The following is a 24,637-nucleotide window of genomic DNA, read 5'->3' on the forward strand; positions in this document are numbered from 1 at the left end:
CAGCCTTGCAAGAAGGTATTTCTAGATCTCTGCAGAATTTCCATTACTTTGTCTAGTCTTAGGGTCAGATTCAGGCCTATCGAATTCAGCTAGAGTTGCATCCGTTTAAACCAAGGATGAATTTGGTCCTTAACCTTGAGTCCTTGCATCCCTGGGCAGCTTGTTTCTTATGGCTCTCACATATGGTGAAGAGCTTCCCACACAGGGACCCTAAGTTTAGGCCGCTCCATCTCAGCTGGGATCTTGTTAACTGTTCCTTTCCCATTCCAGGCTCCCTGCATTTCAGACGATCTCTATGAAAGAGTGTATGACTTCTGTAAAAAGCTACTAACCCTGCCGAAGCCTTACTGTACCATTGGCTTGGACTACGCGTTCCGGTTAAAAATAGAAAGAGTGACACCAGGTTTGTGGAATCTCCTGTGGCGTGGGGGTGTAGCTATGAAATGGTGATGTCTTTGCTTTAGTAATTATTTAAGTCCCCAGAAGGGTGATAGGTATTTTCTGTGCACTGTGTCTTTAAATGTCTAAGAGGTCCTCTTGTAGGCAGCGAGTGCTCTCATTCTGTTGTCAGAGTGGCTGCAGCACAGGAGACCGTCACACCATGCTCTCTTCTCATGGAGACCTCAACCTCACTTTGAGTGATGTGGGGGAGGAAGCAAAAGTTCCTTCTTCACGGAAAGGAGGAGAATTGTGCTTAGAAGAGACCCTCCGTACCCAGATCTCAAGGAGACTCACCATCCCTGTGCTATAACTATTTTGGGGATTACAGTTGTGCCCAGAGGCATTCACTGAGATCAGAGCCGCATTTTGCTGTGTTATTTACTATTATCTGTATTGCCAATAGCGCCTGAGAGCTCCAGTCATGGTCCAGGATCCAGTTGCACTAGGTGCTGTACAAACCCAGAACAAAAATACAGTCCTTGCCCCAAAGAGCTCACAATTCCAATAGACAAGATGGAGACAAAGTGGTTTCCGCGAGGTCACAGACATGGAGTCTGGAGCAGAGCCAGGAACTGAACCCAGAACTTCTGAGTCCCATTCCCTAAAACCAGAAATTAACAATGGAAATTGGTCTGCAATGGGCACAGCAGGGCCACTCCAGTGCTCTACAATGGTTACTAGTGACAGACTGTTATTAAACCACACAGTAAAACCATTCTCCTTAGATCTGTATCCTGCCATGAGAAATCTCCATCAAACCTAATCCTGCAGCCTTCCCAATGTTTGCTCTCTCATCATCTCTTTTTATGATAAGCAGGTGCTAAATACTGAAGAGCCAGTTAGTGTCTTCTGGAGAATAGGTGTGTTTAGAAACAATACTGCTGAAATCCTGTATTTTCAGTTTTCTCTGCCTCATTTGTTAAAATTCTTCTTCTTTATGTTTTTTTGGCTTCCATCACCATATATTAGAGCACCAAACAGGCCCTCCCACCACGTAGAGGTGTATTATTCCCATTTTAACTGAGGCACAGTCTCCACTGAAGAGGTGGGAAGAGAACACAGATCTCCCAGAGCACTACTTTAACCACAAGACCACTCTCCCTTGGCAACAGTTGAATGGGACTAGGATCTCTGGGGCAGTTTCTCCATTGCCTTACAGCTTGGGTCATCATGGACACCACAGCAATGGGAGTGGAAAGCACCACCATTCCGATGTGGCAGCAGTTTGCACTGACTTTGTGTTGACACAAATGATGACACAGGGTAAAAGTCAACAGAGAATCAAGCCCTTTGTCCTGCATCTGCTTCAGAGTCCACCCTGTAACTTGTAATCTAGTCAGCAAAGTACATGAAATACAGGCAGTGTGTAGCTGGGATTATCCCTAAACAGAAGGTGTTTTCATGTGTTCTAGCCGAATTCCTTTTAGATTTTACTGTCTTTATTCTGGGCTATATGAAACTGCCTGCTTGATTCTCCTCTCACGCCTGCTTTAGCGCCGTGTAGCTCCACTGATTTAGCAAAGTTGCTCCTAACTCATGCCAGGATGAGAGCAGGATCAGGCCACTCTCTTGTTACTATCTGTTGCATGTGAATATTTTTATTTGTTAGGGGTGTTATACCAAAGAATGATTATTTCTGAACAAAGTCTGAAGAGTGATCCATATCCTTATCAAGAAAGGTACGTACTGCCTGTTCTAGTGTGGCTTTTAAATGGCATTTTAATCTTGCAGCAAAATCTGTGCCTTTCCTGCATACTGGACACAGCATTTAATGGCACCGGGCAATACTATCAAAAATCTAACAGCTGGTAGCACAGAACTGGAGCAAAATTGAAGCCCTGCTAGTGGTATTACAAAGCAGAATACAATAGATGTCAGTGGCATCTCAGGTTTGTTAAAACAAGCTTGGTGTTAGGAAGCCGGTGTTTTACTGAGTATTCCAGCTGGCTTTCCAGGAGCAGGGAGCTTCCCCTAGACAGGTATAGAAGCACAGGAAGTATCTGCAGCAGCTCTGTTTAATTGAGCAGAATGATGCTGACCCAAAATATTCATTCCAGTCTGAGAGTGCAAATAATTACTATGAGCCAAATTCAACTCTTGGGTAAGAGGGTGCATCTCCACTGACTTCACTTGAGTTGTATCCATGTACACCAGGGTTGAACCTGGCCCAGTGGCAGACAGTTTTCTTTTTCTCTGAATCTCTGCCTGCAGGATTAGACCCAACATGGGAATAGACCCAGCCATACCAGAAAAAGCCAATGACCCACCTAGTCTAGTACCTTGCTCCAGATGGGGAACAATGCTGGCTTCTTCAGCAGGTTTTAATTCCTTCATTGTGCAGTGTTACACCACAGGATGAATTTCTTCCTGACACTGGCTGGTTGACAGCGTAAGCCCTGAAGCATTAAAGTGGCAGCCGTGACCTTGCATGTTGGATGTACATTGGCATGCCTTACCTGCCCTCCCAGTCTTCTTTGACTCCTGCCTTTTTGCATACTCTGCTTTGATAACCATATTCATTTATTTTATGCATCTATTTTTTCAACCCTTCATTTCCACAGAGTTTTCATGTTTGCAGATCCAGATGTGCTCTCCAAGGCTGTATGCAATTCACTAGTCACTGAAGCCAAAGCTGCTCAGATGTATCAGAATCCCAGATCGTGCATGTGCTATGTGATAACACGTGCGGTGCAGGCGGCTCTGGGTGAGGACTGTGATGTTGAAAGTTTCCAGAGGATCCTTCAGGTAATGGCTTAGCTGCAACTTCATATCACCATGAACTTGACCCATGTTTATGTGGGGCCAGATTCTCAAAAGAGCTCTGCTCTCATTTAGGCAACTTAATGAAGTGAACAGATTCTCAGAAGCACGCAGCCCCCACTAGCTTCCACTGACATAGAAAGCAGATTTTGCTACTTTTACACACATTGAACAGCACCTTGCCGCTCAAATAGTTCCAGTGACGATGCGTGATTTCATACGGATATACATGTGTGCGCGGCTTAGTGTAATTTGGTGGCTGTGAGCACTTCCATTGTGCATTTGAAAGTCGGACAATAGAGTTGGTCAAAACACAAACTAATTATTTTTTGCAGGACACTTGCAAAAAAAATAAATGTTAGGGGTGCTTTTTTTCATTTTCATTGAAATTTCTCACATTTGACAAAAACTGAAACCCCAAATTGAATTTTTTTCAGTTTTTGAAAACTGTTTCGGTTAAAAAAAAGTTCACTTTTCATTAAAAATATTTGGTTTTCCATTTCCAGGTTTGCCTTGAAAAACCAGACAGTTGAGTTGAAATCAACAATTTTCCCTGCAACTTTTTGTTTGAAATGAAAAGCCATTTTTTTTGTGAAAAATACGTCTCGTCAGGAAAATATCCCGCTCTCCTGAGTAGCCTTTTTAAGGGAGCTCTGGGGACCAAGCATGATAGGCGTGGCCTGTTCAGGCACATTAGTGGAGCCTGGCAAGCGCTGTTTATTTGGAGCTCTCCATCTAACATAAACCTGGAGAAAGTCTCTCGCTTAGGGGCACCATCGTCCCCTACAGAACCCTCTTCCCTTCATGTCCCAAGAGTCCATTTCCTCTGCTGCTGAGTATTTTGCCCTCAATAAGGCCTTCAGCATGAATTTCAGCAGCTGCCTCTGCCTTGCAGCCGATGGAGCGCATAGCTGGCTTAGAGTAGGACCGAACACTTAGTCTATCTTCCTCCCAACTTGGCACCCCTGCTGCATTGGGCTGTGCAGCCTGCCAGAACTGGCCCTAGTGTTAGGGCTACAGTGTGTCAAAGGGTACGTCTACATGGAAATAAAAACCCACAGCTGGCCTGGGTCAGCTGACTCAGGCTCGCAGGGCTCTCGCTTTGAGACTGAAAAATTGCTATTTAGACAGGCTCAGACTGGAGTCCAAGCTGTGGGACACTGCAAGGGGGGAGGGTCCTGTCTACACTACTATTTTTAGCCACGTAGTGTGAGCCCGAGTCAGTTGAGCCGGGCTCTAAGATTTGCTGCCATAGGTCTGTTTTTGCAGTGTAGATGCACCCTGAGAGTTTAATGCTATTTAATGGTCTCTTTTATTTCAGCAGCTGTGAAATGATGGGGTTGGGCTTCAGTCCAGCAAAACGTAGTGGATGTTTTTTAGTCTCCCCTTTCCACATGTCTCCTATTCATACCCTCGGGTTATTAATAGCACCTCTCTGTGACAGAATAAGCCCACAGATGAGCTAGAGCACTGTTTCCGGCAAGTGGTGGCAGCCGTCGAGTGTACAGGAAGTGAGACGAATGCAGACCGTGGCCGGCACGCTGAGAGACTGGAGAAAATCTACAGCATGGTGCTGAACTCCTCAGCAGGAGGTAAATATGCTGGCTACTCCAAAAGCATAGGAATCAAGGGGCTGGGAAGCCCAATGAGGGCACAAGTCCCAGGAACAGCTGAGGCTACTGAGTTCAGGGCAATCTGAGCAGTGTCTGCAGTGGACTAAACTTTCCTGAATCCTAGCAGTGCAGGTTCACCATTTCCAGAGCGACTGGGACACTAAGGCCTTGCGTACACACTCAAGTGGCACTGCTCTAACTATGTCGGTAGAGTTAAAGCCTACAGCCCTTCTAGTGTGGATGCAGTTCTACGGGTATAAAGGCGTTTACACTAGTATAGCTTATCCCCGTATGGGACAGGGAATAAGATATACTCGTAGAAGGCACTTTAATACCATTAGGCCATACCTGAATTGTTCCAAGATGTACATGGGGCTCTGATGAACTGCATGGGCATATATTTGAATGACAGTTGATTAATCGCTGTGCACGCACAGTGCTGCATTTCCAATGCATCGATGAGTAATATTTTTTAAAAGAAAGTCTTATTTAAGCCCCCGATGCCATGAGACGCTCTGTTGTTTTGAGCCTGTCTAAAGCTTTATGGAACTGGTGAGAGGGTTAAGCAGTTTTTCCCATTTATGAGTTGGGCCCCTAGACAGGTTGAGCTTTAGAATAACTCGACCTACAGCAAATCATTGGAGGGTTTTTCCAGTGCAGGTGTGTGGGAAAATTGGCTGCTCCCTCATGTTTAATGGGCAGTTTCTTTTCATCTACCAAATTGCTGGCTGGGCTGCGCTAAGTGCAGATAAGGACCCCTGTTAACCGGGTGCTTCCCCTTCCTGCAGGAGGCAGTTCACCAGGAGGGCTCCACGGCACCCCACTGCCCAACCCGAATATCAGCTTCCACTTGTGGACTGACGAAGACCAGCTTTGTGAGTGCCCTTAAGTGACTGAAATGAAACCCTGATGGTGTCTAATTTGCCAAATTAACGGGTTGTAAATTGGCTCAGATGGTTGGGAGGCAAGTTTTATTTCTCCTGGTTCCAGAGCAGGGGATTGGCAGCACAGTGTGTTGGGTTAATGCACTAAGCTTTCCTGTCACAGGGTGGGGTGGCCTTTTAAGAGAGCTGAGCTGAGCTGAGCAGAGAAGGCCAACAAGCAGCTCACTTAAGGTGAGGGCTGCCAGGAGTAGAGAGGCTCCTACAGAAGAGCCTGGGTCGGGGAGGATACAGAAACGGGGTCTAGGTGGAAGACCTGGCTGGAGATACGGGCTGGGTAGGTAGTAGGATGAGCCAGGTTTACCTGCTTTGATTGATGCTGAACTGTGTGTGTGAACAGTAAAGGTATCCCTGGGGAAAGGGACTGAAATATTGACACTGATGGAGAGTCACTGACACACTGGATGTGGGCTGGCTTGCACAGGAGTGGGGTAACTGAGGCAGAGGCAGAGTCCTGTGCTGGGTTTGGGGTGGCCTTGCTCTCTTTCCTTCTTGAGGATTTGGTGAGAGGCTATTGGATCGTTGGTTTTACTGGCAGATTCTGTTTGGGAAAGGCCCACAAGGGGGATAGCAGTGAGGATCCGCAGAGCCAGACAGCTTTATTGGGAGAGGTGTCTGAGGGCCCAGGGCTAGAGTAGCAGGGACAGCTACAGATCAGGACTGAGGTGCATTGTCATTCCTGTGTAGGGGTAGCTGATGTGAACCCCACTTGCCCAGTGTCTGTCTGTGCTGTATGGGGCTCCCCCGGTTTCTTTTGGCCTCTCTTCCATGACCAATGAAAGTACATGCTCCAGATGTGAAAAGCAGGGAGGCAATGGGGTTAGTGGTTGTTATAGTGGAATTTCAGCAGACAGAGGGGCCAATGTTCAGATCGTTTGACCTGGCCCAAAGCCCACTGGAGCGAATGGAAAGACTCCGCAGACGTCACTGGGCTTTGGATTGAGGATGTAGAGCCTAAAGTTAGGCATCTAAATCCACTAGTAGGCACCTAAACCAGTGGCCTGAGCACCTGTGGCTCCCACTGGCCTCGGCCCGGGGATGACTCCCGCCTGCGCACCTGTCCTTCATCACTTAAGGGCTTTCCTCCCCCGCGCAGGGAAGGAGCTGGTGCTGTTCGTCCGCCCGGTGTCGCAGACTTGCGAGCAGGACTGCCTGAGCCAGGAACTGGACAACTTTGAGATCCAGGACATTGTGTCTGACTGCGACTGCTGCGAGCAGACCCGCTTCTCCGTGCTCTCCACCGACAGCGGCATTGAACGGGACCTGCCTGCGGCAGGCGAGGAGCTGCTGCCGCCCAGCAGCACTGACGTGGAGCATGCCAGGCTCCAGAGGAAGGGCGGCATTAAGAAAAAGGCATGCCTTTTGGAGAGCATGGCCTTGCTGCAGAACAGCTGCAATGGCCCAGGGGCAAAGCAATGTGGGAAGCTGCACAGGAAGTCTAACAGCAACATGGTGCCCATGCCTCACTTCCACAGACTGTACACTGCCCGGATTGTGGTTCTGGGGGATGACAGGGTCTTGGGGCGACTGGCCCAAACCTATTACTCACTGAGGTAAGGCTACAGCCTCCTATGAGGGGAGGCGTTTCTATGCAGGGTGCAGTGATGGCTAATAATGGCGAGGATTGTCCGGCACAGGCTTTGCAACAGGGGCAGGATAGGTACTGGCTGCTCCCACCTCACGCCACCACCTGTCATGCTGTGGGGTTAACAGAGGAAGGGAAAGAGGGAGCCCAGAATGGAAGGGGTGGGGGGTGGGCTAGTATGAGAGCTTCATGGGACTCGCCTCTCCTGTTAGGTAACACCAAAGGCTCAGGCCTCAGAGGCACCAGGTCTGTGGTGGGCCACAGCCTGGAAGGGGAAGGATGATCTGGGAGCAGCAGGAAGGGATGTGGTGGGATTCTAGCGTTAACATACCACACGCCCCTAGGAACCAGGATCGAACCTCTGGCATTAAAAGCAGGCTCCACAGCTGCCTGAGGTGACAGGCCCAGCGCCGTTAGTTCAAAGACTACAGCAAAAACGTAAATGGGGCTGGTCAAACATTTCCATGTGAAAACTTTTTTCGATGGAAAATTGGGTTTTTGAGGCAGCAGCAACTGAAAAGTTTTCACTCCTGGCGTTTTTATTTTTTTGATGAAAAGTTGAAATTTTCCACCGGGGACAAACCAAACATTTTCCAGCTCACAGACCTCTCTGAGACCCCCCCCCCACACACACACACTAGAGAAGGCCACAGCGCCGCACGGTGAGCGTGGATTTACATTAACGTGTGGTAAGGCCCGACATGCCAGCCATCGGTGAGCCTAAAGAGCAGAGCTGGTGGGAAGACGGGGAGGAAAGATAGTACCATGGTTAGGGCACTTGCCTGGGACTCACGACCCTGTTCCCATTCTCCTCCCCCAGGGACATCCTAAGGGACCTAAAGTACCCCACTTCCAGGTCTGTATGTTGATGACTGCACTGCCCTGCCTCACAGGGCTGCTGTAAGGGTAAATAAAGATTGTAACCTGCTCAGATGCTATGGTAATGGAGCCCAGACAAGATAGGAAAGGAGTGTGAAGAGCACAGAGCCCTGAGGGGATTAGTAGTGGAAATTGTCCCCATGCTGAGGGAGCAATGCTGTTGAACTTCAGGGCCCTACCAGGATGCAGCTGTGGGCTCCCATTCCCCTGAAGCAGTCAGCTGTGGTTGGCTTATAGCAAACACTGTAACTTTAAAAACAAATGTATTTTTTGTATTTCAAGGAAACGAGAAACCAGACGTGTTTTCCTGACGCCAAGGCTGAGCCTACAGTTTTATTATGTCCCTGTTATGGAGGGACAGCCAAACACCTGGCCCACTCAGGTGAGCGATCACATAGTGGGGACCGTACCCTCTCTCTGCTCAGTCTTGCAGAGGGGCTGCCAGGGCTCGGATTGAGCTGGTTGGAATGTTTCTCTGGGGGCCCACCAGGTTTCTATAGGATTTAAGATTTTGTGTCTAGCCCTTATGGCTCTGAAAAAACCTGCCAAATGGGACCCAATGCAGGGCTGTCTGGCTGAGTCTGCAGACAACCTGAAACCATAGCTCTGAGCAAGGTATGAATGGTTCAGTTTGTCCAAATGGGGTGTTGACTCTGAAACCTAGTGATGATATTTAAGATCTCAACATGACCTATTTTGTTGCTGGTCATTTTAACGGTTGTATCCAGCTACTCTGGGACTGTAGAAGGAGCTTAGGATCATGCATAGGGCCTTTGCAGAGAAACACAGTTTTTCGTTTTGGCTGATCCCTGCTTCCAGTCAAACGCTACGGCAGTGAAAATGAGTCTGTTTTCCTTTTGAGAGTCTGTGCCTGTACTAGGGAAATATGTGGCATCAGAGACATAGGACCTGATTCTTGCTCTGCCACTGACATGTTGTGTGGCCGTGGGCAAATCACTTCCCTTCACTGTGCCTCAGTTTCCCCATCTATAAAATGGTGATACTATTATTATTTGTAGCACCTAGGAGCTTCAGTCATGGAGCAGGACCTCATTGCACTAGATACTGTACAAATACAGAACACAAAGGCGGTCTCTATCCAAAGACCTGTCAGTCTAATGATCTCCATGTTTGTGAAGTGCTTTGAGTTTTTTGGATGAAAATTGCTAGAAGTGAACAGCATTATTTACTGAAGGCCGGATCCTGCAACAAGCTCCACGCACCAGATCCCTGTGTCCCCACAGACTCCATTGACATCAGTGTGGTCTCTTGGAGACTCGAGGGTCTTTTGGCACGGAGCTCATGGCAGGATTAAGGTCTAAATGAGGTTAGAAGTTGGGACAGCCGGAAACAGGGAGGATACCGTTTGGATCAGCACAAGCCTGCGATGCTATCATGGTCCCCATTGGAAACCAATGAACATTTACAGCTCATGACAGTCTAAATTTGCCCCAGAAATGGCAGTATATCCTGACAGCATGTGCACGTATTATTAGTTAACTTAATTCATTAACTGTCTTTATTCTGGAGCACCCAGAGCTGCAGAAAATGTTCTAGCTGCTCCACACCAGCAAGCAAAGACACAGACCCTGCCCCCAAAAGCTGACCATCAAAATTTGACACAACTCCATGAGGGTCATAAACCAACCAGTGAGAGTGCACAGTGGAGAGGGGGTAAGATCAGGAGGTTACTGAGGGTCTGTCTACACTGTGTTTGAAAGGTGTGACTGCAGCATGTGTAGACGTACCCGAAGCTGGCTTTGATCTAGCTAGTTCAGAGCTAGCTCGGGTAACAATAACAGCAAAGTTGCGGCAGTACGGGCAGCAGCCACTCGGATATGTACTCAGGGTTCTGTGTGGGCGGGGTTAGCCCAACAAGCTGTCCTTGTTGGCACGGCTTCACTGCTATTGTTACCTGATCTAGCTAGACTTGAGCTAGCTTTGATCCAGCCAGATCAGAGCTTGCTTGGGAACGTCTACACGTGCTGCAAGCACACTTTCCAATTGCAGTGTGTAGACATACCCTCCACCAGGTGTGAACCACATGTACCTGCACTTGCATTACCCGCTCTGGTACAGCTAAAAATAGCAGTTTAGATGTAGTGGCATGGGCTTCCACACAGGCTCTACAAAGGACACTGGGTATGTACTAGCGTTGCTGAAGCCACTGCATCTGCAGTCACACCTCAGATTGCAGAGTAGACATACCCACAGAGGGAGACGGTTTGGTTAATATATGGAGATATACCTATCTCATAGAACTAGAAGGGACCTTGAAAGGTCATCAAGTCCACTCCCCTGCCTTCACTAGCAGGACCAATTTTTTTTTGCCCCAGATCCCTAAATGGCCCCCTCAAGGATTGAGCTCATAACCCTGGGTTTAGCAGGCCAATGCTCAAACCACTGAGCTATCCCTCCTCCCCTCTAATAGCAAGATTGCATCCCAGTAAAAGCAGTCATTTGCTTAGCTTCTGGCATCTTTAAACCTTTTCCTTGAGGGATATTATTCCGTGCATAACAAGCAGGTGTAAGGAGCTGACTGTCCTGTGCTGTGTGTTTCTCCTCCTCCAGGATCATACTACGCCTGGCCAGATGGAGCTCTGTGAGTTGGCTGTGTATCTGGGCAAAGCTGACCCTTGGTATGAGAGCAACATCAACACACTGTGTCACATGATCCCCAAGCTGGCCACCATGGTACGTGGGGGAACCCTTCCTTTTGTGCCCTGCTCGTGCCGGGTGCTTCAGAAACCAGAGTGGGGCCTCTGAGTGAACTTCTCAGAGGCTAAAAGCCCCCACCTCGTGTTTCTCGCTGAGTTCTGTACTTTCCCAGTCATGTGGAAAATACAGAGCGGCAGCGCCACACATTTTGGGGTGCACGGTTGTGCTTGTGTGGGTCTGCAGGGCTGTGATTTCCCAATATTTAAGGATTTGTTCAGGTTTTTAATCATTTTTATTCCTCTAAGAATATTCCAAGAGCAGTCGTGCGGGATGGCTGAATGGTGGTGGGGAGGGGGTGGAAATGGGCTCACGTTGCCCCCACCCAGTGGGTAGACTCTATGCTCTGAAGCGGATAGGATGGAAGGATGAAGAGCAGTATCCATGCTGGGGCACTTCACTGCAGCAGATTTTCTTTGGTCAAACTTAGTAACTGGGGAGGGGGAAGCAAAATAGCGAAATGAGGCGTTTGCTGAAAAGCCTGTCTGTGTAGGGGATTTGCGGCTCTCATTGCCTGGCTTTTTCAAAACGTTGTCAGATCCCCTTTAAACAGGGGCAGTTGGGTGAGATGGCGAAGGGAGGAGACACTCCTCCCCCATGGTCTTGCTCTGACTGATCTTCATGCAGAAATAGAGTGCTCTCAGTGTGTGTGGGGGGGGGGGGGAGGAGGGTGCCTCATTGTGGTAACTTACCAAGAGGGAGTAAGGATCTGAGTGATGATTTCAGAGAGGTGACTGCAGATGAAGCAAACTGTGCTTTTCACACAGCCCTCCTCCCTGAGCACGCACCCCATGTCCGACCCATTCATTATTGATGTGATCGCTTACTACGTGCGCCTGGGCATCCAGCCAGTCTATTTCCAGGTCTATGCTGTTAAGGTCAGTGCCTTGTCTGTCACCCTTGTACATAACACACCAGCCGCAGCCCCAAACCACACCCTAGTTCACATCCCCGATGTGGAGGAGGGCTTGCTGGCCAAGCTGTGCAAAGCTCCCAGGTTTTCCTGGGCTTCATGCAAATATCAGCTTTAATCTACGTGGTCTCCAGCCCCCAATGTTCCCTCTGAATGCCTGGTTCTAGTGATCCTCCAAATCTCATAGGGAAGCTGAGTTGGAGCCATTGGGCTCCATCTGGGTCACCTAAGGGCCATGCAGAAGAGCTAATTTCATGTGATTTTTGGTACTGAACCATAAATCGGTCCCAGGTTCCTGTTTAACTGGACCCAAGTTTGCTCACGAGGTGCGCGAGTTCCCTTAGTTTAGATTCAGTGATGAAATATGGAATCAGGTGACTCATGGGAGGTTTTGCCAGACTCTACCTGATTGCTGCAGGGTCTTTGGATTTCCTGAAACGCTTCATTTATTTCCTGCCGTCTTCTCTGAAACAGAATCAATGTCAGACCTGACATTCGACATGAGACCAAAACAATTAGCAAAGGACTTTAATGAGACCACCTGGTTAGATCATTAGCAGGAACTGAATCCAGGGCCTCTAGCTCCAAACACTTGAGCTGTCTTTACCACTTTACCTCAAGGACTAGATCCATCAGCTGGGAACAGAACCAGGTGTCCTGCTATTTTCTGTGGGTCAGCCCCAGAGGGGAGCCAGTAACTCATCTTGTCAGTGCCTCACAGGACTTTATCTCCTTCCTATCACTCTGGCATTGTTCCAGCCCCCACCTCACTTGATCCTCATGTCATATAGCTGGTGATCTTGTTATTTTTAAATTATTTTTATTCCCCAGTTTTTCTCCTCCATGTTGCAGACTCATGGCCAGATGACTCTCTGGGCATTTCTGTCAGCACTCAGGTGTCACAAACAGGAATTTACATGCCTCAGAGCTAATCAGCATACTGGTACAGGGACTGGGGGTCTTGTGTGGGAGTCCACACTTCAGTCAAGATGATACCTGGTGGTGAGGTGTACAATGCCCCAGGGAAAATCCCCCTTGTTTACATTACTGGCCAATTCCGTGTTCTCTTTCTGGAAGTTCTTGAGCTCCCTGATACTGTGTTTAGGTTCTTTGATGAAATATGGAATCAAGCAACTCTAGGGAGGTTTTCCCAGACTCTGCAGGGCCGTCCTTTCTTTCAGAGCTTAGCTTTTCCCTGTAACAAAGGAGATGTGCATGAAATCACTTTGTTATTCCTGGCGTGTACCTTGCCTCTGGTTGCTTGTTTCACATATGAAGTCACAGCCTCTTTGTGATATCACAACTGGTTGCTGCAGAGATGACTGTGATGTCACAGAGGGTCACTCTGTGGGGAGCAATCAGGAGCTGCTCCCAGAGAAGGTTTTTTCCATTTTCAGATTTTCTTCAGCAACGAGGCTCAGGAGCCAGCAGAGGACGTGTTCCTCACCGAGCTGAGTGCCAAGGTGCAAGATTGCAAAGCTCCCAAAGGTGCGTAGTGGGTTTCAGGATCTCCTCCGCCACCAAGAATTCCCCTTCACCCCTGCTTGCCTCTCTCTTTAGTAAGCTTTCCCTTTATGTAATCACACTCACCTCCATCACCCCTGCGTCCTTCCACACACAGTAACGGAAGCCACAAGGCTCCAAGAGTGTGTGTGGGCGGGTGGGGGGAGGGGAGAAATTGGAAAAAAACATTTGCAAGACATTCTGCCTCCAAGTATTGTTGGTAGGTTGGGGACACTTGGTAAAAGAACAGGAAAGGAAACCTCCTAGCTCCTAATTCTGCCGTTAGAACTAACCTACAGCAATATAGCCCAATCCTGCTCCCATTGGAGTCAATGGGTGCCTTTGCATTGCAGCTGGATGTATATGCTGAATGAGCAATGTTGCCATTCGGGCCCTCACTTCCCATTGATTTCCGTCTTCCAGACCATATGCAGACAAAGAAGAAAACAACGCTGGAAGTCCCCGGGGCAGATCTCGCAGTAACGTATAGCAAGGTAAGATGCGACTCTTTGTCCCATGGCCTCACTGCTCACAGGACTCCTTTTGGTGGATCTGGGAGCTCTCTACATGCAGGGGCTCTGGGGCAGATCGCGGCGACAAGGGAAAACTGCCTTTGCTTTTGCCCGTGAGATGCTCCTTTCAGCACATACATTGCTTGGGGGCTGAATGTGCCAGGACATCATCGTACCTGAAAAGAGATGCCGGCTCCAGGATCAGCCTTTGTAATAATGAGCCAGTTGTTCCTGGGAAATCCGGTCCCCCCTGTCCTGGAAATATTGATTAGGACGCACAAGACCCCTTACTGGTTAACTGTAAAGTCTAGCCTATGGGATTATGACTTCTAATGGGCCCTCTTTTTTCCTCCTATTGTACATCTACAGAGGAGGGGTACTTTTCAATGAACACTTTGATCATCTATTGTAGTAATCGTTTCCCTTTGTTTTGAGTCTCTGAGCGTTGCCCGTGTCCAGCTAATGTGTTTGTAAAGGTGTTCATCCCCCAACACTAGCCCCTAAGCAGTGTTTAAAATCATGTTAGCTGACACTTTTTTCAGAACACACATCTTTTTCCTTGTCTAGACAAAGCCTACAGGCCCAGTTCTGCCACCCTTATTTAGACTGCGTAGTGCTTTACTCGGCGGCCAGTCTCACTGAAATCAGTGATGCTACTCACGGAGTAAGACATTATTGAGTCTGAATTAGAGAGGCAGAATCTGGCGCTAAATACGCAGACACATGTGCAAGCGCTGGAATAAATTGCCCAGAGAGGTTGTGGAATCTCCGTTACTGGAGATTTTTAAAAGCAGGATAGACAGACACCTGTCAGGGCTGGTCTAGATAATAGTTAGTCCTGCCTTGAGTGCAGGGGACTGGATTAGAAGAACTTTTGAGGTCCCTTCGTGTCCTACGATTTTATGATTCCCTGTTCTGCCTGAGCAGCTTAGAATCTGTTTTTTTAAACATGGCCCTTTATATTTATAATTTTCCCACCTTTTTTCCTCTCAATTTAGATGGATTTTCCTCACTCCTAATCTTATGCTTTTTCTGTCATTAAGAGGGGCTGGCAGGGTGTCTTTAGGGGTTTAACCAGGGGCTGGGTGACTGTGTCTTGCCTCGTTTCGAACCCACCCAAATATTGTGGGTTTGAAAGCTCAGTTGGAACATGAATGCTTTCAGGTTTGCTTAGGAGAGGCTGTGAGAAAAGCTGCAGAGGGAGGAAATCCAGTGGGGTGAAAAGTGGAGCAGAAAGTGGAGCAAAGTGAAAAACAGAGGAAAAATGTGACAGTAGACGCAGAGAGGAGGGGGAGGGGAGAGAGAAATCAAATGAAAAAACAAATTTAGCCTGTCCCAGTGTGCTCTGGATCAGGCACCCAGTTGGTTTCATTCAGGCCTAACATGTTAATCCCTAACTTGTAACTGAGTGAAATGTGCCTTTTGTGCAGGTTTTGCTGAGTAATCGGAAGAAGGAGGTAGAAGTCTTGCTGCGATCTACCGGCCTGGTGATGAAAGCCATTCCCTCCAGTGAAACAGAAGGTGAGGATTCTCCTGGTGGGGCACTGTTTGCTGAGCTGCCAACTATTCAGTGTTTTGGGGACTCCTGAGCAGGACCTTGGAAAAGCCAAAGAAGAGGCTGGCCCCCAGAGAATCCATCCCAGAATGTTCAGCGCATGCTTTGGCTGGGCTGGGGGCGCTGAGTCCGTGCTGCATGCGGACCCATGTGCTGCAGACATGATCACTACAGCTCATGGTCAAGTATCTGGCTGTTGAGTCTCATGCCCCACTTTTAGGGAGCTCCCAGTAACTGAGGATGCAGCATTGGACTCAGTTATGCTTCTTTGTGCCATTATATCCCACCTCTTCTGCATTTGCCTGGCCGAGGAGGAAGGGAGGAAGAAAGAAAGAGATGTCTTTGGGGGATAGACCTTCAGCTGCCATAGCTCCTCCTTTGCGTCTGCCCCATGAGCCCCAGTGGAGATACCCCCTTGGGGTGGCAGAGGATGGAGTCACTACAAAGGCAGCGCTCTCAGCCTTATGTAGTGCAAGGGGATAAGACAGGAGTAACTTGTGTTGCTCTCCGGGGCCCCCGCGGGCTGATGCTAGGAGCTGGACCCAGGCGCCCCAGGCAGGCAGACGCTCATTCTAACATAGTACCTTTGGGGGTGATGGGGAGCACACCAAGAAGGATTAGCAGTGGAGGATTCCAGAAGACCTCACCCAGCCAAGACAAGGCAAGCTGGGCTGACCTGTGCTCTATTCTCAGTCTAATGCCCCGATTTTGTTGCAGATCTGGCGTGCTTGAATGTAAATATTGCTGAAGTCGTCAAAACCTCCAACCTAACGGGAAGATCATTTTCTGTAAGTAGCTGTGACCCCCTGGCAGGAGTGGTGGAAGCATCCTAAAAGTGGGAGGGCCACAGGCACCTGAACCATGGCCCCGCCCCTCACACTGCCCCTTCCCCCTGAGACCCTACCTCCCGCTCACTCCTCTCTGCCCCTTCCCACCCATCGCTCGCCCTTATGGCCGGTAAAAAGTGGGGGGACTCCCGGTGCCCCTGTCCCTTGGAGGTGGTGATTCAGAATCACAAGCTGAGCAATGTTGGGCCAGGCCAGTGCTTGAATGAGAGGTCTCCCAGGAAATCCCAGACGGCTGCAGAGGAAGGAGGACCAGCCAACCTGGCTACACAGACATGGTGTAAGGGTCCTGTCCACATGGCAGAATAAGGGTGTTAAAAAAGGAAGACTGCACCCCAGACTCCCAATGCTCTCAGTGATGGGTCCACCTGGGATGCAGGGCAGGACTTAGAGTGCCTGACCCTGCAGATGCTACTGAGGCTACTGCTTACTACTATGAACAGCCTATTATTGGCCAGGAAGATACTCACGGTAGGAAACAGTGCGCTCAGCAGGGTTTGCAGGATCTGGCCCATTGCTCAGGATCCTTTGGAATGAATGAATGAATGATGTAGGTGGAGAAACGTAATTAGAAGCTTGATTATTAGAGATTTTACTTATTGCTACAGCAAAGACTGAAGAAGGAAGTCCCCCATTGCTCTGCAAAAGGAGGAGGAGATACTGCACAGAGCTGCTCAGAAAGTGGTTTCAGTTTGTTTTCTCCCCTATCAAATTTCAGCTTTTTGCTGGAAACCCAAGCAGTTCTGTCACTGTCCCTCAGTACTGCCCGGATGGAACACCGTGCATTAGCATTTCTCCTCTGCAAGACTCTGCCATTGGAGCAGTGTGCCTTGGTGTGTAGTAGATATTATGATCCAGAGGACAAACATCCACTAGATATAGGGTTTGATCCTTGTTTACAGGCCCCTTTGCCCCGCCAGAATGGTGCAAAGAGGGCTTGGTATAACTGAAGGTAGGAGGGCAGCTTGTGTGGGCTCCCCGCTGCTAGCTCTAATCTAGCAGTGCAGATGCAGCAGCAGAGACCCTGTTGTGAGCTAGGAGCTTGTACAGCCAGTGCCACAAGATCTTCACTGCTACTTTTAGCTAGCTTAAAGCTAGTTTGGGTGTGCCTACGTGAGTGGCAATCACACCTCCAATTGCAGTGTAGACATATCCTGAGAATCAGATCCTTTAGGGCCAAATGGACCAAGGCCCTGTTTCTTTATCACCTATTCCCACGTATTTCAGGCATCCCGGGTGACATTCAGTGACTCACAGCCCAAGGGGAGGGGGGCTATAAGCTACCTTTGTGCCCTCCCAAACCTGGGCTGCTCTGGGGACTCCAGTGTACCTTAAACAGCCCTAGGGGCCTGTCAAGGTTATGGCAGCCTCCCCCATCTCCGCTGTGCTGCCTAGAATCGCTGCAGCACTGAGCACTGTAGCCCTGCCCCTGACTCACCCTTCCTGCCCCACCTCCAGCATGACCCCAGGCTACACCAGGGCTCGCAAAGGGGTCCTCAGAAAGCAGCTTTGCGCTTTGCAGTGCCTGTGTCAGGGGAAACCTTCCCACGCTGGCATAAAGGGTCTAGAGCGGGGGGTGGGAGATCTCACACCAAGACTCTAACACTAGCAATCCCTTGTAAGGCTGCTTGAGCACCAGGCCTCCCCGGTTACTGTGGACTCTGGCCAGTGATTTTGGAGGCCTAATTTGGGACACCTTAAAGGGGCCTGATTTTCAGAGGTATTAAGCATCTGCATCTCTCACTGACTTCAACTGGGGCTGTGGGTGTCCTTTAAGGAGCCTCAAGTTAGGCACCCAAATCACTGGCTGCTTTTGAAAATATTGGCCAATTTGTGCCAGGGGGAAATAAAAGGAAGGAGCCAGTTCCCTCTTTATTCCAGCAGTCGTGTCTTGTGTTCCAAGGTTCAAAAATAGATATGCGCACGCACACACATTCACCATCTGTCTTGGTGCAGCCTTGAGAAGGTACGTGAAAAATTCAGCAGGGCTTTTTTTCCCCTGTTGTTCCAGTCAGCAACAAACAAGATCAGAACACGTAATATCAAAATCCAGAGCATGGAACAAAGGACCTTTAACCTGTGCCTGGACAAGGACTTCAGAAGGACCTACACGAACGTGGTTGGGTAAGGCTACTTTGCTACTTTTAAACAAGCATCAAACTATTGATTTAAAGTTAGACTTCCCCGGAGACACAACATGTCTTTTCACAAGGGTTGTCAGGACTACCGAGGAGGTGATGTTGGCTAGTGCCCAGGCCTGGAAGTCAGGAGATACAGGTTCTAGTCCTGACTGCTTCTAACTTGGTGAGAGACCCTGGGTGAATCACATGGCCTCCCTGTGGCTGCTATCACCAGAGTAAAATGAAGTCAGTGATATTTACCTTCCTTTGTAAAGTGGTTTGAGATCTTTGCCTGGAAAACACTATGTCAATGCAAACTATTTTATCATATATATTGTAAATGATAAAAGAGAGTGGCTCAAGCAGATGACTGGGGGTTAGGAGATCTGGCTCATTTCCCAACACTGTCACAAACTTCCACAATATCTCAGTATTCCCACTTTCTCATTTGTAAGGTGTGGATTATACTCTCCTAGTTCCCATAGGGGGGTTCTTAAGCCTAACTCATTAATGCTTGTAAGAGACAAGGTGGGTGAGCTAACATCTTTTATTGGACCAACTTCTGTTGGTGAAAGAGACAAGCTTTCAAGCTCCACAGAGCTCTTCTTTGAGATTCATGGATAGAAAGCATTATCCAAGTGCGTGTTTGCACATGATGCACTGGATATGAATACAGGAATCTTCATTTCTTGCTTGAAACTGTCGTAGAATGTTATTTACTGTTAAAGAGTTTCTTGAGTTCTACCCCAGCAGTGGCTGCATTTCTGTGGTGGTGGAAATGATTCTTCTCTACAGCTTGTAGAGTGATTTGGGAACCTTCAGGATAAAAGGCACTGTAGAAATCTGAAGGTGGGAGGGAGTAGTCTGTGTGAGCAGCTTCGATAATATAGCAGCAAAAAATGAGGTTCTTTCAAGAATTTGTGCAGGCTGGATTTGTATTTTAAGAACCACAATTTCATAATTTTGCCCCAAGTAGCACCACCAACCAAAATGTATCATGTACCAATTCATATGCAACCACCACAGTCATCTGCAGGGGTTTGAACCCAGGACTCTAAGCCCAAAACCGCAAGCTACCACTTGAGTAGAGCCGGTTGGAAAATGTCAACAGTCAAAATTTTTTGTATGAAAATGTGTCCCTTTTTTAAACTGGCTCAACAATTGAGCTGAAGGAAAAGCCCTTTGTATGACAGAAGTTGTCTGTACCGTCACAAATCAGCCACTTGGAGGAGATGTGATCATACACTAGACCAGAGCATTACACATGCTCACATAACTGTGCACATAAATGCTGCATATGCAGCTCTGATAGCCGGGTGTGCAAACTGGTATTCGTGCATGAGTATTAATGCATAGAGATTGGCAGCTTGCATGCAAACAGGCCAGTTTGGGTGCTCACAATGTAAGGCCTGAAAATGAAGCTCCATTTCTTATTTAGGGCAAAGGTTACTGAAATCTCTGATTTTCCTAGTTTCTGGCTACCCTCCTCTTTTGCCCTCTCCTCCCCTGTTTTCTCTCTCCCTCATTACACATAGCCAACAGCGAGTCTTATTCTATTTCTTTCTATCTGTGTTTCTTTTCCGCTGTTGAAGAGGATTTTGAGGGAACTGCCTTCCAAGAAAGCTGTTTGTGATTCTGGGTTGCCCATCAAGGGAACAGTTGGGTGTAAGAGACAGGCCAGTGATCTGTAAACAGCCCTGTGGGTGGGATGTGCTTCCCTCCAAGCCTGGAGGAAGGGATTTCCAATGGGAACAGCCAGAGGCCACCAAAGACAATCTGCCGCCCTAGGCAAAACTTCAGTGTGCCGCCCTCTCCTCCCTGTAAGCCTAGGACGATAGATTTGGCTGGCTGCCTCTCCATGACAGAGGGGTGGCTGGGCCAAATCTGATTGAGTGGCATTGCGACCTGGCATTCTCAGTCACAACCCCACTCAAATTTAGCCCAGCTGCCCCTCCGTCATAATGGAGGGGCGGCTGGGCCAAATATGTCATCTTAGGCAGCTGCCCAGAAATCTGATGCCATACGCAGCTGCCTAGTTCACCTATAGCCAGTAGCCTCTGGCAGCAGTGTAACCTGAAAGATTTGGGGCCCAGCAGGTAAAAAAGACTCAACAGCAGTTTCTTACAAACCTCACCAAGGGACACATTGTGTGAAGCTCATGGATAATGGTGCAGTGTGTGAAACAGAGACCACAAATGAGGCCTTCAAGAAATCAGAGAGGAAGCAAACTGGTTGCTGTGAGAAATGCAATTCATAGATGGTGCTTTTTCCCCCTGGGTAAAAGCTTGTGTTGGGGGAGACTGCCATCTTTTGGATGAAGTGTAAAACCAAGATTCTTGCTTCTTGTCCTCATAAAGGTCCCATGGCACTTTTTGTGCAAACAGCAGGATGTTAGCTTTGGAGTCGTGGCAGAAGTCCACTCTGAGTAATTACATTCCGCGTTAGTAAATTTCCTCCAGCAGTTTCAAACTGAGACAGTTTTCTCCTTCGTTTTCTGTCCTAAAATCACTGGGTAGTGTTATGGGCACCATTAAAAGCTGCCACATCCTGCATCAGCAGTGGCTGCCTTTCAGTGATGGAGAAGTGAAGTGTTAATGTATTACACAGGCTCAAGCCTCAACATTTGGATCTGGAATTTGAACCTCCCAAAGTTCAAGGGAATTGGATTAAAGGATTTTGGCTGGAGTCAAATGCAAAATTTGGATCTGGGTTTGGATTTCAAATGCCTTCAAAGTTCTGGGGAGTTTGAAGGTGGAGTTTTGATTCAGGCCCATCTGTAGTCCATACAGTTTGCATTCCCCTGAATCAAACTAAGGCTAGCCTAAAGCGCTGTGTAATAACAATATTAATATGAATTAGATAATCTTTCTAGCAAAAACCAGTGCAAGATTACAAACAGATTATAAATCTTAGTTACATGGATGTAAATCCAAAGCAACAGCCAAAGCCAATGGAGTTACTCTGGATATACACTGGTGTAACTGAGATCAGTATTTGGCCCATGATTCGGCATGTTTAGTAAAAATATCTTTCTTCTCTTGCAGTGTGGAAGTTTCTCCTTGCCTGGAACCCAGCTATTGCTTGCAAAAGACAAGGACAATGAAATTCAGCCTGCATGAACCGGAGGATGTGGGACTGGCCAAATACATGCCCAAATCTTTGCTATTGCCCATCAACACATTTGCAGGCATCATCCAGTGAAGAAGATAAGAAAAAATTGACATGAGAGGCATTTGTAAGAATCCCTGGTTGGGTCACATTAGAACGAGGACCGAAGAACACACTAAAAGCCACCTACAGTGACTTCACAACAATTTCTCTTGTAAAGCTACAACTGTACGGGAAGTTAGGGCTCAAAGAAGAAAGTAAAAATCAGGCAAACTGTTATAATGCCGTGGCTTACGTCTGAGCCAAGGAGCAGAGCCTGGGAGAAGGTGGAAGAGTAGGAGTTCCTGTAATGCTGGAGAGTGCGGCTGGGCTGGGGAACTGAGCACGGAGGGAGATAAGCAGGAGTCAGACTGTTATTCTTCTTTGTGTGTCAGTAAAATACCTTGAGAGGGGAGGAGGGGTTTCTTCGGGAGAAGGATTGGAGACAAGCTGGCAGAGTTTGGCTTCTGCTTGCTTTAGGTGTGGCACAAGGTGCAATTATTATTTAATATTTTATATTACAGTAGTGTCTGAAACCCCTAATCAGGGATCAGGGCCCATTGTGCTGGGTGCTGCAGATATACCTGAAGCCACGGTCTCTGTTCCAAAGCAATATATTTGAGTCACCTTGGCCACACAGGCAATTGCCTCCAAACATTCACTCAGCAAAGAAGAAAGCTTGTAAGGGCTGATTGGAACTGGGTAGAACATGTGCATCACTAGGGTCTGCCGAGCTCCCACTGAGGTCTGTGGGAAAAACTGCCATGGACTTTCATGCTAGTGACTTTGGCTAGGATCAAACAAAGCTCCATAGCAGCAGGTGCACAAGTTCCTATCTTCATTCTTGCTCGTTGCCAGCTGAAGTCATTTCAGATACCCCATGCAGATTCATTAACTTGTCGGATCTAATCCAGAATGTCCAGAACAGCGCTAACAAGGCTTCCCTTAAATCCTGATAGATGTGATCATTAGACCTTCCTTGCGTGAGACTATCAGTGTCTGCTCCTAAACACTGGGTTACACAAACCCCAAATTGTTCTCTGCTCCCACACCTCATTGCCAGTGTTGCTTTGTCACAAGGATGCAAGAAACAGCTACCCCAAGAACCCATCAGTGGCTTCTCTAGTTTCTTGGCCTTCATGTGCTTTCTGTTTGGTTCACATGCTATAGACTGGTGAGGAGTGCCTGAGAGCCCAGAGCAGTTTACAGGTGGTAATGCGTTTTAGTGTAGTGCGTATTGGGCCAGGTTAATTTGCAGTTCCATAAGGTCTCAAGTGCAGCACACGCTCCCCAAGAGATTCTGCTCATAGCCAAAGCAGCCCGAACAGGGGATGGTGCTGTCTGATGAAGGTGACCGTAGGGGAGTGCTGAGTCAGTGCATTCCAGCTGAGGGGTAAGCCAGCAAGACTCCCACAAGAGCTGCTGGTGGGACTTCAAGCTGCACCCCCCAGAAGAATCCCTACAGGAGTATGGCAGGGAAAACAACATCCCCCTTGCCCCCAGAAGTGACTCCACACTCTTGCCATGGAACTGCTGGCCAGGCTGGGATGTGATTTTTGTCTGGCCAATGGGAACTGTTCCTCTGACAATCGGGATACTTAATTTAGTGCCTACATGTGGAATAAGAATGTATCCAACCAAACTTTAGGTATCCAAGTTTGAAATGTTGGGCTGCAATGTTTAGATCGGGCCCCTCTAAATAACCCTTCACAGAACTGCCTTGATTAAGGCCCAAAGATTTTGATGACATTAGGATTTCTTGGACATTTAGGCCCTGTGGACATTGGGGAAGTTTGGGTTAAATTTTCCCCCATGTAGGCTTTATAGATTGTCTCAACCCTCCTGCAGCTCCCATCACTGCCCTGCTCTGCGATTTTTAAGATCAAACAACCACTTACTCTCTCCCCTCACTGCAAACGTTTTTATCTTTTACTTTCTAGCTAAAGTTTTACAAACTCCCAGCTTAGCGTATTGCATAAAACATAAACATCAAACATAAACATAAAAACAATTCCCTGGGAAGCTCTATTGAAATAAACTGTCTGCTGGCAAATCACCTTTAGAACTCATGGCAGGTGAGAGGCTCCCTAGCAACAGGAGAGCCTGGCAGCCCCCCAAAATCATTTAATTACAAAAAAAGTAAATGTGTGTATGAGAATCTCACACACACCATGGGGCATCCTCACTTATTATGAGACACTCATGGCTTGGGTGTGTATTCACTGTACTGCCAAGTGACTCAAGTACTCGAGAACTGTGATTTCACGAAGAGCTATACTCCCCAAAGTGTGGTATTCCACTTATGAAAATTGTATATTGGACTTTTTCCTCCAGGGGAAAAAAAAGCCAAGCCCTATTGTTGTTCCATAATTAGTGGGGTTACAAAAATAATCCAGAAGTTTGTCAGGGAATTTCCTTCACCTCTACTGCACTGCACTTCCTTGTATTCGGATCTCACCAGAGCCACTGAAGGAAATATTTTTGTTATGCTAGAAGATTTAGCCACCTCATTCCAAGTTCAGCTAACCTCAGCCTCCTGAGCCGTAACGAGGGGATACAAGATAAACAAAGCCAGAAGCATTCAGCAACAGGGCTTTCATTTCTTCAGCATAAACAACATTGTCTTTAACCTCAGTTTACTCATGGCTTATTGTAAATTATTGACAAGCAAGAACATAAAGTTTATGTGGAAACGAGATGAATTTGGCCCCAGGAGACACATACAAGAGAGACCCCATGACTAATGATGGCAAAGGAGGTCAAGAAATGCCTGGATGAAGCCAGCACTTCTCTTCCTATGAGCTGCTATGTAGGGCAGTAATTTGAGAGGCTGACAAACAGCTCCTCACATGTTCGCCTGCCTTGGGATTTAACTATAAGTTCAACTCGCCTGGCACTCTAGACATAACCAGAGACTTGTGTGGTAGCATTGAATTTGTACTGATGTATATAGGTATTAACTATGTATAGTTGTATATGATGTAGATAGATTATAAATTATTTGTATAGGTGTAATGGATTATATATACTGGAAAGTGCAATCTTTTTACCTGTTTGATTAAATGACATTAAAGAAACCCAAATGGGTGCTAATGTGTGTGTGCGTGC

At 47.7% G+C, this 24,637-nt stretch overlaps 1 protein-coding gene across 1 annotated transcript; it reads left to right on the plus strand.

The window, feature by feature from the left end:
- Positions 1-192: 192 nt before the first annotated feature.
- Positions 193-24,563, plus strand: LOC112117601 (phosphoinositide 3-kinase regulatory subunit 6). The gene is made up of 15 exons (XM_029912213.1): positions 193-403; positions 2,051-2,120; positions 3,003-3,186; positions 4,646-4,793; positions 5,603-5,689; positions 6,852-7,308; positions 8,502-8,601; positions 10,791-10,913; positions 11,702-11,812; positions 13,245-13,335; positions 13,774-13,844; positions 15,293-15,383; positions 16,135-16,205; positions 18,274-18,386; positions 21,427-24,563. The coding sequence occupies exons 2-15, from the start codon at positions 2,068-2,070 to the stop codon at positions 21,581-21,583; spliced, it is 1,857 nt and encodes a 618-aa protein (XP_029768073.1). The 5' UTR covers positions 193-403; positions 2,051-2,067; the 3' UTR covers positions 21,584-24,563.
- The last annotated feature ends 74 nt before the right edge of the window (positions 24,564-24,637 follow it).

The sequence above is a fragment of the Terrapene carolina genome, unplaced genomic scaffold, assembly GCF_002925995.2.
Source record: "Terrapene carolina triunguis isolate 2854851 unplaced genomic scaffold, T_m_triunguis-2.0 Scaffold192, whole genome shotgun sequence".
In the NCBI taxonomy this organism is placed as follows: Eukaryota; Metazoa; Chordata; order Testudines; family Emydidae; genus Terrapene; species Terrapene triunguis.